General features: G+C 45.8%; 1 protein-coding gene across 2 annotated transcripts in view; it reads right to left on the reverse strand.

Moving 5' to 3' along the window:
* Positions 1-874: 874 nt before the first annotated feature.
* Positions 875-14,856, reverse strand: part of GSK3B (glycogen synthase kinase 3 beta) — a 149,968-nt gene continuing 135,986 nt past the window's right edge. For both annotated transcript variants that reach the window (XM_059466948.1, XM_059466949.1), the window contains 2 exons: positions 13,661-13,759; positions 875-6,693 (listed from right to left, as the gene is read on the reverse strand). In XM_059466948.1, the coding sequence (XP_059322931.1) occupies positions 6,626-6,693; positions 13,661-13,759 (167 nt within the window). In that variant the 3' untranslated portion in view covers positions 875-6,625. The remainder of the gene's footprint in view (positions 6,694-13,660; positions 13,760-14,856) is intronic.

Here is a 14,856-nt window from a genome sequence, read left to right on the forward strand (position 1 = left end):
GGAGGGTGTTCAAAACAACTGCAGAGGAGATCAAATTGGAAACATCACAAAGATATGAAGGAGTTGAAGATCCCCTTCCAGTCAGCTTAGCAAGAAGTTATGAGGTGCTTGAGTTCTGTTCATTTGGCTCTGACATTCAGAAGTGAGACCTGAGACTGCAGCTGAGAGTTCCCATGCAAAGACAACACATAAAGAGAGCCCACAACTTGCATTCCAGATGAGGGAGGGTCAGAAGAGGCAGGAGGTCCCAGTGCATGCCCAGCCAGAGAAGTGCCCAAGGATGACTGACCACCACCCCAAATCATCAGGGATTGTGATGAGCTCCCACCAGAGGCAAGCTTTAAACAGATAAACTCACTCAGAGAGGCGCTGTAATTTCAGCAGCAATGTGTTTGCAGGTGCAAGTGGCCACCATCAGACTGGCTGAGGAGAGCAGTCCTGGTCTCAGCACAAGGTGGATGCATCCAGAATCCTGGTGACCTTGTGGGACAGAGTAAGTGAAGGGACCCTCTACTCACAGTGCTGCTTGTGGAGCAGCCAGGCTGTGGGTGGCTGCCTGGCCCTCTCACCCCAGTGCCTGCACAACCCAAACCCCGATCCCACTCAGGGAGCCAGGGAATGCCAGCACCTGCTCCGAGGGGCCCAGCTCCAGCACCCAGGGGGGCCAGAGCAGCTCCCAGACACACATTTGGCAATCAGGAGAGGATCAAGGGCATCCTGACTCAGCACTCACAGTGTGGACCAGCAAGGGCCCCTTCCTACCCTGCTCCCACTTGTCCTGGAGGGCCTCTGGAGTAGATGCTCTGGCCCGGAGCCCAGCAGAGGTTTCATGGGAACACCCGCGGCTCGTGGCACACAAACAAAGCAAGAGGAGTCTCTTTGCAATATAAATTTGTTTTTATTGAAGCAGCAGTCACATGACCTCGCATCTAGCCTTTAGGATAGCGACAGAATGGATTCGGCCAGGTCAGCCAGCCCAAAAAAGGATTTTTATTTTTTTTTTCTTTTTTCTTTTTGCGCTAATAGACATGTCATGTTTAATACATACATTATCCAGTACCGGAAACCCAACTCAGAGATAGCTATGTGCTGATTTGCTGGAGGAACGGTCCACTGGACGTGGTCTCGACAAACTTTACAGATCACCACCAAATAACATTACTAATGGGATCCAATGATTTAAAAAAACAACCCAAACAACCATGAGTGCAGGATTCAAAGCCAGCAGTTTACACAGGTTCTTAAGTTTGCATCTATAGGTGGACGGTAAAGGAAGATTGGTTGGTTTCAATTTGAAATATTTATGTCCCAGGGTTCCTCTCTCCATCAAATCAAACGGTATCATAGACAAGCTGGCATCTCTTTAAAAATAGCATGGAATAACACAGCTCATTTAAGAAAACATGCTCATTTCTTGAGGTTTTTCTTTATTATTACAAAGATTCACGTCCACCTATTCTCGCAGAGTGGAAAGAGGCATGAGGGTGAGGAACAAGGGTCAGAGAAGGGAGAGAGGAGGAGGGAAGAACAGGACAATTTTTTGAAATAAAGACCACACACTTGGTATTTTTTAAGTTTCATTTCCAGGCTAACCTACTTTTTATTTAATGCAAATTACAGTACCAGTTAACTATTTCCGAACCGAGTCACACAGAACAAAACGTATTTACAAGGGGAATGGGGCGGGGGAAATAATAAAACATTAAGCATACTTTCCACAAAAAAAGTTTATATTTAAAATGAAAAAAAAATCAGTCACAGAGGCATTCAAGTAGTAATAATGTTATACAGGTTTTGCTTTTCCTTTAAATCAAGACAGATTTGCACAAGTGTATGCAATAGTTTGTATACAACCCACAGTCCTTAATATATATATATTTAGATTTCTGTTTTTAAGATGGAAGTGGTCACGCTAATTGGTGTGTACAGGCCCAAGTGATCCATCAGCAACACATTAATGAACGCAAATTTTACAGGCAAGCAAATTATATATATATAAATATATTTTATATATATATATTAAAAATAAATTGAGAAAGACCAACACAAGGAAGCTACTTTTCTCGAGCTAACCCCTTAGGTACTGTTTTCCTTTCCTGTCGTTTTGCCATTATTGCAGTGTTGCAAAACGAAGCCAACTACGACCAGAACCGGCCGAGAGCCCCGTGGAAATCAGCTGCCACCCCAGGGGTACCGGCTGGCAGTCTCTGGAAGGCAGAGCCCGGACCGAATACCCTACTGTGCTTTTCCTCATCGGCTTTTCCTTTTGCTCCGCGGTGGCTGAGGTTCCTAGTACAGGAGTACGAGTCTGACAGGCTGCTTGACTTCTGCTTTTCCAAGTACTGAAAACTGGGGGGGGAATTTTAGGTTGCAAGTCGCAGGCACCTGCCATTATTTTAGGTAAAGCTTGGCTTCAAAATAAGGGGACAGAGTGTTCAGGGGTCTTCTACCACTCAATTTTCTTTTTTCAGGTAATTTTTTTCTTTTTCCCTAGCAAGGTAGATAAGTTTAATAGTAAAGAACACCAGTGTCTTGATGGAGCGTCCATCAGGGGAGACAGACTGCATCCAGCCCGGCTCAGGGACCCACTACGGCAGGGCTGACGTAAAGGACACATCAAGACCACACTGGGTTAAAAAAGAAGCCCAAAAGAGTGTAAAAGAAGAGAGGGACAGCTCTGAGCAGACTGTCACCAACAGCTTGGCATCACTGACCTTCGTGTCACCAGAAAGAAAGTGCAGCCTCTGCTTCACTGGAATGAACACGAGATGCTTCGAAATAAAACAGCAACCTTTGGTTTGGTAAAGAGTTACGTGTTTTCCCATTCAAGACAATCTTATGTGGAATACTAACAAGGTAGTAAAACACAAGCAAACTAGTTTTAGAAACAAGGCCTTCGTGCTGGGCACAAGAAATCAAGAGTCATGTTAAACTTATCTCAAGAAAACAAAAGTGACGTGGGGAAGGATGTGGGGGAAAAACAGGGAGAAGAAAGGGAACAGAAAGTCCTTCCGGCAGAAAGAACCACCGCAGCAATCTCCTACAGCGATGCCCAAATGCCAAATGGCTCCGAGCGCAGCAGCCCTGCAGGATGTGGGCATTTCCCTCCCTGGGGGCCCTTTCCACTCGCCGCTGCCCCCGGCACAGCCGCAGGGAGGGTGGGAAGGCTGAGCTTCCTGGAAGCTGCTGCTGCTGCCCAGATGCTCCTGGGTGCAGGGTTGAGGGGAGAGACACGCAAAATCTAAATGGGCTGCTAGGGCAAGGGTCCGAATGAAACCAGCTGCTGCTAGTGGGAGGAGGAGGGCAGGGTGGGCACCTTGGAGACTCCCAGAACAATGCCATGGCTCCAATGAAGAGAATGACAATGGAGACTGTTTCTTTTCGTTCCGCTACCAATCAGGGTATCACCAAAACCTTACAGCACTCAAAGAGTTAGAAAGCGGGGTGGGGAGGGGGGAGCAAAGATGTGGGTTTGGGGTGGGAGACATTGTTAATAAAGAAGGAGGAGAAAAAAATAAAAGGGAAATAAAATTCAAAAAATCATGGAAGCGAAGGCACTCCAAACTATATAGATACACTATACATCGCTAGAGTTATTGTTACAATAATACAGGCCGGTACCTACTGTACAGAGTTAAAACTATATGGCTTTAAAAAGCTCGTCTACATTTTGTCTGATTATTAAACAGAATCACTGCCCTGAACGGTAACTTTTTGCTCATTAATAACAGTTCCTGGGTCCACATATTTACATACAAAACAATAAAACTCAAAATTCAAAAACAACCATAATAATAATGTACAAGCTTGAATTTGGTGAGGAGCTTTGTTTTTTGTTGTTATTTTTATGTGTTTTTTTTTTTTCTTTTTTTTTCTTATTTACAAAAAAAGGTTGTTCAAAGACCTGGATCTAACTTGTATAAAAGAGTGTGTGATCCTGCTATGATCCTTGAAAACAGAAATAAAACCAGAGGGGCACCCCTGACCCTCCCCCCAGCCTAACACACACACGAGACACACACAGACGCCGGCACAGCCACAAAACCAGAGAGAAACGCTCTGACTCCCCTCCGCCAGTCCTTAACAAAAAAATGAAAAAGAAAAGCCACATGTCCTGGCACAAGCAGCATTTTTCTTTGATATATTTTTATTACTTTTTTTTTTAAAGACTCTGTAATTTACTGCCTCCAAATAACAGCACCTGTGGCCAATGCTTCAGCAGTCTTGTCTATACAGCAGATCCATACCCTGCCACTGTCCTACTTTTTGAGTCTCCTGCATGAATTTGGATCACTGGGTCAACCAAGCCCCTTCACTTACCTTTCAGGACACTGACTAGCCGAGCGCACGTGTTAAGACGCTCTTCAGCCCTTATCTATTAAGTTGCAGGTAGGGATTTGGAAAGCCTTGTTTCTCAACGTGGGTGTGCTTTCCTTTGCAGCCAGCCAGAATGCAAAAAAGCTTTTAAAACCTTTTTTTTGTGTGTGTGCCCAACAGCAAATCGCCGAGGGGTATAACTTGAGGGTTTATCGGTTTCACCGTAGGTGGTCACTCACCTCTTCAATCAGCTCCTGCGTCCCCAAACCCACCGCGTGCCAGGCAGGAGGGAGAGGGCAGAGCTTTTAACAGTTTCGGGGCTGCTAAGAGACAGTTTCCAAAAAATCCCACGTCAACAGCATAAAAGGTACAAGAAGAAACACACCGAGCTCGTGACCAAGCCCCTGCCGCCCCTGCGGCGGCCGAGCTTCCAAAGCCGCTACTGCCAGTTCCCCCCGGGCCACACGAGGTTCCGCGTGCTCCCGAAAAGCAACTGCTTGCCTTAGAGATCCGCAGCTCGAGGGACAGCTCGGTAAGCACCAAAGGCGACTACAGTTTCTCTGAAGAAGGATAAGGCTGGAGCGGACACCCACCGCAAGCCTAGCACAAGATCAGGTCTCCCAAAGTCTCGATTCCGCGCCGGGGCTGCGTCCGGCCGCTCACCTGACCCTTTCGCAAGGAATATTGCTTTGACTTCAGGAAGAGAGACGTGGATGCTCGCACCGCACGCCGTCGCAGGGAGGAAACCTGGACCCTGAACTGATGGACTAGAACAAGCATTCACCTCACGCTTCAGTCAGACTGATTCGAGATCGTCGACAAAATAAAAAAAGCAGTATTGTATCTATGTATACATGTATATATTTATATAATATATATACACACACACTCATATAGAGCCAGCTTTCCTACAAGTCAGCAGGTACAAATTACCATCAAGAGCATTCGGATGTGTATTTTTAATATTCTACCAATGTAAAAACATAATGGCGACGTGGCAACACACATCAATAAATAGAGATCAAAAAAAAAAAAAAGAAAAAAGAAAAAGCAAGAGGTTAAAAAAGATGAAAATTAAATACAGATTCTACCTGTGGATTTAAAATCAGAACTATCGGAGAATGTGGCATCCTGCAAGTTAACACTGCAGTTAAAAAAAAAAGTATTACAAAATAAACCAGTAGCCTGTTACAGTTCACATTATAAACCCTGGTGTCCTTTTCCTGTATACACCTTAGGAAAGGGAAGCCTGTTCAAATCAAGAGCCAACGAGGGGTGGGGAGAGAAAAAACCCAACCAAACACACTTTCACAGTGGCCACTTCCCAAAAAGTCCCTTAACATCCATCCACCAGCTGGGCCCCTGCCCCTGCCAAGGATTTTGTTCGTCCGCTCTTCTCTGCTGAAGCTGGGAGCCGGCCCGAGGCACGGAAAGCAGGAGCTCCGGCTGGGCAGAGGGGACGCCTCGGCAGAGCCGACCGCTGCCCTCCGTGCATGTGTGTGTATTATATTATATATCACCCACTTGGGCAAGACTTTCCCACATGAAGCTGCAGATTTCCTCATCACTAGCACTGATTTTTAAATGAAAGGCTTCCGCTAGCGGTTCAAGCCTTAGACACATGGCAAACCCTCCCCCCCACCCCATGGCAACCTATTTTCCTACCATGTCGCTCGCTCCCTGTGCCGAGCCAGGGCAGTTCTTCAGAAAACCTGGGATATGGATTTGCTGACAAGAAACGCTGAGCTCTGTTGAATGACCCCTGCTAAGCTCCCGACCAAATTCAAGCTGTGCACTACATCAAAGTCCGAAACTCCACTTAAAAAGAAAATAAAAAAAGAGGGTAAAAAAAAAAAAGAAGAACTTCAGCAGAGAATGAGGTTTGGGATTTGTTTGTTTAGTATTTTTCCTTCTTTCTGTTGTGGGAGGGGGATATGAGGCAAGAGTCCTGGTTCTGAAGTACACAACAGCAAACTTCCAACATGAAGAGATTGTCGAGGGGAGACATTGGTGTGTTGTATTGCTCCGCTTTCCCTCCTCCCCCCACCTAGTCCCCTGCCCCGGACACCCTGCAGAGTGAGAATACAATGAAACTGGTTTGTATTTATAGATATTTTACAAGGTTAAATAAGAACAACAATAATAATAATAAAAAATTGAACACTAAAATGAACAGGTTGGTTGGTTTGTTGTTTTGTTGGATTTTTTTTTCCTCTTTTTAATTTTCTTTCCAAATGTGACCAGTGTTGCTGAGCAAGACTCAAATTACTGGTGATTTTTCCTGTGCAGCTGGCTGCTTGGTACTGGTTCAGGTGGAGTTGGAGGCTGATGCTGTAGCTACACTATTGGTCTGAACTCGTTCTCCTGCGTTAACATCTGCAAACAACAGACAACAAGGGGAGAGAGAGAAAAAACAACCAGCATTACCTCCAGAGACACATTGGAAACAACAGCTATGACATTCTGCACAAGGGGAAACCCACAGCTCCCACCAAGGTGGTGTTTGCTTAGGATGACTGCCCTGACTTCAGAACATGCAGATGGAACAATGCAATCTGGGGAAAGATGGAAGATGGTCTTTAAGCAGGGAAAAAGCAACCTGGAGGGTTGAGGGCTGCAGGCTGGGCTCCAGCCAGTTCTGCAGTTTGTAACACTGGCTGTGCAGTGCAAAGTCACCCGTGTTACATCCCACAGCTGCAGGACAAAGCACACTGGCATTGCTAAAGCCAACACCGGTGTCTGTGGTCACTATGAGGTTTCACATTGGTGAATGTGAAAGTTTCACATTGTTAGTTAGTCCTTCTTATAATAAGTCTGCCTGTTAGTTGTGTGAATGAGCACAGATGAGGAATGTGACAAGCCTGCTCTCCTGGCAGAAACAGCTGGTGTGCCAATGTGCAATACATGCACTTGTTGCCTGAGAAAGTCTTTCAAGTCTGCTGCAGTTGCTCAACCCAAGTTGGATCTGCCACCCTCTGAACTGCTGAAGCAGATTAACATCAAGGCCTGAAGCCAGTAATGAGGTTTATGCAAGCACATGATATGTTAGAGGATTGGATCTCTGCAGTAAATGCCTCCAACACCTTCTCAGGGAGGGACAGTGCTTCACAGAGAGACAGGTCACAGGATCAAGGGCACGTGTCAAAGGACATTTCAAGAAAATGCAGGGTTTGCAAAGAAATACCAAAAAGAAATTAATTGTAACTGTGTTTCCATAGGCTGAATGCATCAGGTATTTCCTCTAAAAAATATATTCTTAGTATTAGAAGAATAGGTAGGGGAAAAAAATGCACCAATTTCACTTGGAACCATTCTGTACAGTATCTAATTAGCCAAGTCAGAAAGACTGTAAGATACTTATAGATAAGTGGGTAACCACCTAAATGTGTAAAATACAGATGAGAAAGAGGTATTAAATGAGGTTTTCTCCAAGAGACTAAGATTAACTGCAAAGCTATTGATACTGCAGCAGCAAAGAACATCAGAAAGACTTATTATCTTGGTACAGAAGAGGGCAGACTGGGCAAACCATGTATTTGAAAAGACACATGGAAAGGGTTTCTAAAAAGAAAGAACAGTTTGGGTGACCTCAGCCTGAAGGGCTGTGTGTCTAGCAGGAATACCAGACATAGCAAAACACACCGGTGGGTGCTGGGTGTGCAGTAACATTTCTCCATCACAGACGAGCTGGGCAATGCTCTGCAGTCACCTGTGAGCAAATCCTCCTCTTCAGCCACACTTACCTGACCACAGCCACGAACAAAGGCAAGGAACTGAAGCATGGACTGCTTTGGGTTGGAAGGGACCTTAAAGAACATCCAGTTCCAACTTCCTGGCCAAGGCCAGGGACACCTCCCACTAGAGCAGGTTTCCCAAAGTCCCAAGCATCCTGGCCTTGAACAGTTCCAGGGGCAGCCATAGCTTTTCTGAGCAACCTGTGCCAGTGCCTCACCAGTCTCACATTAAAAAAATTCTTCCTAATCTAAACCTACTCTGTTTCAGTGTGAACCCATTTCCCCTTGTCCTAACACTTCATGCCCTTGTAAAAAGACCTTTTTTGGCTCTCTTGTAGGCCCCCTTTAGGTCCTGGAAGTTTGCTATATGGTTTTCCCAGAGCCTTCTCTTCTCTGGGCTGAACAGTCACAACTCTCTCAAGAGAGAGGTGCTCCAGACCCTGATGATCTCATCACCTTCCTCTGGACTTGCTCCAGCAGGGTCCCATCCTTATGCTGGTGGCCAGAGAGCTGGGCACAGCCCTTCAGGTGGGTGTCACAGACCACAGTTGAGGGGCAGAATCACCTCTCCTGACCTGCTGCCCAAGCTGCTTTTGATGCAGCCTGGGATACATCTGGCTTTCTGGGCTAGAAGTGCATGTTGTCAACTCATGTCCAACCTCTCATCAACCAACACCTCCAAATCCTCCTCCTCACAGCTGCTCTCAATCCATTCCTTGCCTGGCCTGTGTTTGTGCCTGGGGTGCCCTGACCCAGAGGCAGGTCTTGGTCCTGTTGAACTCTGAGAGTTTCACACAGGGCCCCCCCACCCCAAGCCTTCCAAGGTCCCTCTGGATGACATCCCTTCCCCTCCAGTCTGCCAACAGGCCAGCCAGAAATGGGCAGCACTTGCTGAGTCACAAATTTAAGTAACATCGACAACAGCGACAAAAATAGGAAATCAAACAATCAGCAGCATCCAGAAACACAACTGACAAGTGGGAAGAGAGGGTGATGCCTATTTGAAAAGGAAATGCTGCAAGGAATGTGTGGGAAGAAAGACAAATCGTTCTGTGGGCAGAAGATGCCAGATGACTGCCCTGGGAGTTTTTGATTCCCTTTCATCTCACCCCAAATTAACTGCATCCCCTCCTTTACAAAGGAATGACCACCATGACAAAAAGCAAGCTCATGCAGTTAAAGCACCAAGGCAGCATCCTGACAGTACCAGTGTTACGTGGGAAGCTGGTCTTGCAGGAGAGAGACGCCCTCCTACGTGGAGAATTCTCCTGAAGGAGCAATTCCCAAATTCCACATGCATGCAGACCAAAAATGACCACAGAAAACAGATGTGACCCAGCTAGCCAGATAAAAGTTTCTACACTTTAAACTCTCACTATGCCTGTTCTAGATTAATTTTCAAGTCTGGATAAACTGCAGGTAATGCAACATCTGCTGGCAGTGCCTGATGCGAGCAGTCCAGCTGGAGTCTGGACTGTTGGCAGAGGATTTCTCTGTATGTCTACAAAAAGTGCTTGTATTTCATTTGCTGAAATGAAACATGTCTTTTGATCTCAATTTCCTGAAGACAGTAGAGGCTGAAATTTTTATCATTGCATTGCTACTACATAGAGATAAAAAAAAAGAGGAGGGGATGGAGCTATTTCATGTAACATATGCTCCTTTTCTGTCATTGCTGTAACAGGGGAGTTCCTGAGAAATATATATGCCACATGTTAAAATAAATCAGGTGATGCAGGCCAGGAAGATTTTCTTGGGGCTTCTTACAACAATATATACTTGTATACAGAAGTCCCCCCAGGCTGAGACAGAATGCAGAACAAGCTCAAGGCTGCCCTGGCTCCTAGCCTGCAAGAAAATGCAGTATTTTAATATTTCAGCTCATTTGTTGACTCTGCTTCAACAGGGTATGAGGAACAAAGGGGGGCTTACTCCAGCATTGCTTTGCTGAAGCACCAGAAAAAAAGCACAACTGGAGTATGAGGTTCTCTGGAAATTCATTTCTCACCATGAAAAATCTGCATTTGGGCCGAAGAGAAGGAAATCTAGGCTCTCAGCAACGCTGACAAAGGACAGCAAAGCCCTGCTAGGGAGCACAGCTAGGAGCTGGCACGCAGCTTTGTGACACAGGACAGACGAGTGCCCAGCTCCAGGTCAGGGCAGCTTCTTTGTCCGGGACCATTGCCTGACCCCTCTGCCTGTGCAGGCAAAGAAGTGTCATTAAGTGCTAGCTGCTTCCAAAAGTTCTTTCAAACAGAGGGCAAAAGCTTCTCTCATCATTATAGAGAACTTCTTCCAATTCAGTTTTTCCCTCTAAGGAGTGCCTCATCTTTCTTGGAAGGTACGTGACACTCCTTAAAAACCTCCTGAAAGGCAAAGACAGGGCTACAGTTCAGAGAGCGACAGAGACGCCAGCTCAGACTGAGAAAGCCCATTAGCACTGCTGACAGCATTAGCTGGGTGCATTTGTGATGCTGACAGCCTGTGCTGCTCATCTGCAAAGATACAGAAACAAAGCCACCACCAGCCTGGGAATCCTCACAGGACAGCTGAAGAGACAAGTGGAAGGAGGAGGATAGCCTGGTTTTCATACTGGGCCTAACTATGGATGTAGAAGTCCAGACTGAGCAAACCTGGTAAAATGTGCAAGTTTTACTTCTCTAATAATGGATTCATCCCTGTTCTGAGCTTGTAGATCTCTGAGAGAATTGCTTGCCCATCTTCTCCTGGTTAAGGAATTCAAGTGTTTCAAAATTCCTTCAATGTGAATACCACAAATGCACGAAATCTTATTTGATGGAGCACTGTGGTGTTTTTCAACTACAAGACACTGGCAGGTAACACCAGCTCTAATCTGTTTTGTTGCTGAAAGTTCAGTCACACCATTGCATTTGGGATTACATGGGATCAACGCAGCAGGATGCCTAAGATGATGACCCCAGAATCCCTGCTGGCACAACTTCCCTGCAGATGGCAATTATGCTCTTCCCATCTTAATGCTGACTAAAGAGAGGTAGCTACTACTGCTGGCTAATCCAGAAGAAAAAGAGTCACACAAGCAGATATGCATTGCATTCAGCTTGGTCTGCAGGCTCCCCTCTCAGATGCTGTGGCTGCACAGTTATGAGAGCATCCTCTTCCTCCTCTAGCCATCCCTGGGAATACGACTGCACTGGCATTTTTCATCCATGGCCAGCATAATTCACAGAAAGCTAGCATGTCATTTCAAGCAGGGGCCAATAAATCTCATCTTTTTTTTCCCTGCACTTTGCTTTAGACATGCCACTATGTCAGAGTGCTTCTCATAAATGTTTAGGAGAATTTACTAATGCCAGAGCAGCAAGGCTACACACTCCCACTGCAAAGCCAGTTCCATTACTAGAGCAAGTACAGCTTTGCCTCAAGAGAAGAGGAAATTGACAACAAATGTGGCTTTTTAACAGTGCTTGCCAGAGAGAGGCACACGTTATGCACTAGTAATGCAAATTGCAGATATATTTGTTCTTCCCTTTATTGCTTTGAGAGCTACATTTTGCTGCATCATCGTCACTCAGAAAAGCAGTTTCTGAACCTGTACTGCTTGCTCACACAAACATTTTGCAGACAAGTTTCCAGGCCTATCAGGATGCCCTGGGTTAGGTGGGAGACTTGTTCCCACACTGCTTTAGCAGTTACTGAGGAACTTAACATTTATTGCTCTGGGAGGTACCAGGGGGTAGAGAGAAAGATGGGACTCCTTGTATGAAAACCTCTTTGTAAGTGTGGCATCAGCATGCAAAGCAAAACAGAATAAAAGAACCTCAACAGGACCTAATCCTAAACATCATAACTCTGATGACATTCCCACCACCTGCTGTGAGAAACCCATGTCAGTAAGAAACAACCAACTGTAGAAAGCCAGAGCTGTGCAATACTAAACTTAATTTCACAATTTCTTTCCAATCAGTAAGGATATTATTTTTGGTTTTGAACCACAAATAGGAGGACATATCCCAACTCAGTGCAGTGCTTGCAAACAGAAGCTTTAAAAATGTTGACATCAATAATATGGGATGGGTTGGGGTTTTTTCGCTTTGCGTTTTTTTTTAATACTTCCCATTTAGGACTTGGATTAATGCATTTTCTCCCTATACAAGCCCTTGAAAAGGGCTGAGTGAAAGTTGAATGAAAACAGATTTCTTAACCCCATTAATTCCTCAAGACTTGGGTCTTGGTGGAGAGAACTCCTTAAAAGGCATGAAAGGGATATTAAGTGAAACAATATTTTTCAGAAAGGCTTAAAATAATTCTCCACATTTGTATTTTATACTTTTAAATCACTTTTACTACTTTCTGTTTTCTCACTTGTTGAGCAACAGATGCACATAAGAGGCAAACAGAGAACATGACTATTTGCAAAACACTGCCAAGTGTATGAAACAAACAGTAAATTTGAAAATAGCAGTTTTGCTTTCTCCTAAATTCAGAGTACATAAATGATACAAGTTGTGCCTTTAATCTAGTGCTACTGCAATTTCAGAGAGAAATCTCATCTTTCAAACCTGGCTGCATCTGTCCCAGAGTATCAAAATTCTCTCTGTACAGCACTGGCTGGACCAAGTGCATCTAATATCAGGTAACTGTCCAGCACATCAACCAGCAAATGCTTTCCCGCACATTTCAAGAGCAGCTTTTGAAGCAGGCCTTCTCCTCAGCTATCCTATGCTAAGGAAGTGTCCTGCACTGCAAAATGGCTTGTGGGCTGGGGCTGATGTGCAGGCAGGACATGTGCAAGCACACCTGTTTTGCAGCCTGTCTTTGGTTGCCCAAGCCCCAAGAAAGCCTCTGGTGTGCTGAATCAGGGCTGACTCAGAGGAAGAATGCCATGTACTGAATCACCTCTGCCACATCCTGCAGCACCTGGGAGTTTCTTTGGGAGTCTCCCAACTGGTATTACCACGTGTTAAAACTTTCACTGGAAACAGAATACAATATGGAGTGGCTAAAGGCCAACAGTGAGCTTTTAAAAGGTTTCTGACAGAAACCAGAGCGAGCAGGAGGCAACCAAAAAATTCACTCCGTGCTGGCCAAAACCCAAAAATATCTGCCTTGTGCCTGAAGATGACACAAGCCAACTCAGTAGGAAGCAACTGCAACTACAAAGGCAGTGAGGCAATGAGCACGCTGACTGAACTCCCTAACTAGACTTTCAGATGCCAATGCCCTTAGGGAAAAATCCTCCTCATCCACACTACATGGAGGCCACATGCTCTGAGCTAGCTGCTTCTTTTCTTTCTAGGCATCACAACTCATTCACCAACTCAGAGTTAATTTCAGGATGGCTCAGAGCACAGAAATTAGGTGCAAACCAATCACGAGAAGGACCAACAAATTACACAATCAAATGCAAGTTTGAGTGGCTTGGGTTGAGATTTGGGCTGGTGACCACAGCTAGCACACAAATGACCACCTACCATGACCAAGGTTCAGGTGATACTAAACCAATCCCTTCCTCCCAGTTCACTCTGTGGGCTGAGGTGGCTCGTGGGCCTCAGCAGAGGGAAGGTGCCTGGGCAGCAGGGGGGAGGATGAGGAGGGAGGGAGGGAGGCAGGCAGTTGCACGTTCTCACCTGAGGCCGCTGTAGCATTTGTAGGGGTTGAAGCAGCTGCTTGGTTCCGGGCATGAGCAGGGATGAGGACCGAAGCCAGAGATGGGTTACTTGACAGTTCTGGAGGGGAGGTGGAACAAACAGTTAGCTCATCATCCACAAAGTGCTCCACATGCAGGATCAGCTCCTAGGGTTTCCCCCTGTAACGGCACCTCAGGTCAAACATGTGCCCTTACGGCCCAAGGTCACGTTACATTTTCTTCTTTGCCAACCAGTGAGAGGAAACCACAGCAATATTTAGCGATGCAGTCTCCAGAGCAAGACTGCCAAAACTACAGAGAGTGGGGCACAGGAGTAATTTCCTAGAGAAAGACAGTGGCTTGGGAGTGAGCAAAGAACCAGCCAAGCCTGTACCTTGTCAATGGCCTGATAATGCTGTTTCCTTCTGAGCACTGGAGAAGGATCCCCTTCTTCACAAGCCCACCTGCAATCAGTCCCAGGGAGAAGGCTGATAACAGTGGTGCTGCTTTGGGCACTGGTTCAGCAAGCAAGCAGCTGCAACAGGTGCTCCAAGAGCTTCAGAGATTAGTTCTTTGGCTCACTCAAGCATCATTTTTTCTCAAGGACCCAGGAACCCAAGACCAATCTCTCACAGCAGTCTCCTTGAGCCAGGCCAAAAAGAGGTAACGTATCCTTTAAAAGGACAGGGAAAGGCAAAGGGAATTGGTCAGCTGGGCAATTTAAATGGAAAACAAAATGATGCAATCGTTCTGTCTGAAGACATTAACCAGGGAAAAAATAGTCATGTCTTTTAGGCTCCAAATCTAATATAGCTTCAGTGTGTATCAGAATGAGAAATAGGCATCTTACAGCCACAACTGTGGGAGGATTAAGGGCAACACACTGCCAACAAATGACAATCTTCTGGCACCCTTTCAAGAGAATCTTGTGCTTACAGAAGGTGGGACTGAGCCGAGACAAGACAGGTCCTGTTTGTTTCAGAAACAGGAGTGACTGGCTGTCTCCTGAGAAAGCAACATCCGGTAAAAAGGATGTGAACAGTCACCTCACGGAAGGAGGCTGATGACTTTTGGAGCTCCAGGAGGTCATCTGGAGGAGAGCTGAGAACAGGAGAACAGACAGCTTTTTACGCAAGACCTCCAGATAGCACAGGCTGTACAGAAGCTGGGCCAAATCGTGGCATCGGTTCAGTAAGG

Source organism: Ammospiza nelsoni, chromosome 2 (genome assembly GCF_027579445.1).
Source record: "Ammospiza nelsoni isolate bAmmNel1 chromosome 2, bAmmNel1.pri, whole genome shotgun sequence".
Lineage (NCBI taxonomy): Eukaryota > Metazoa > Chordata > Aves > Passeriformes > Passerellidae > Ammospiza > Ammospiza nelsoni.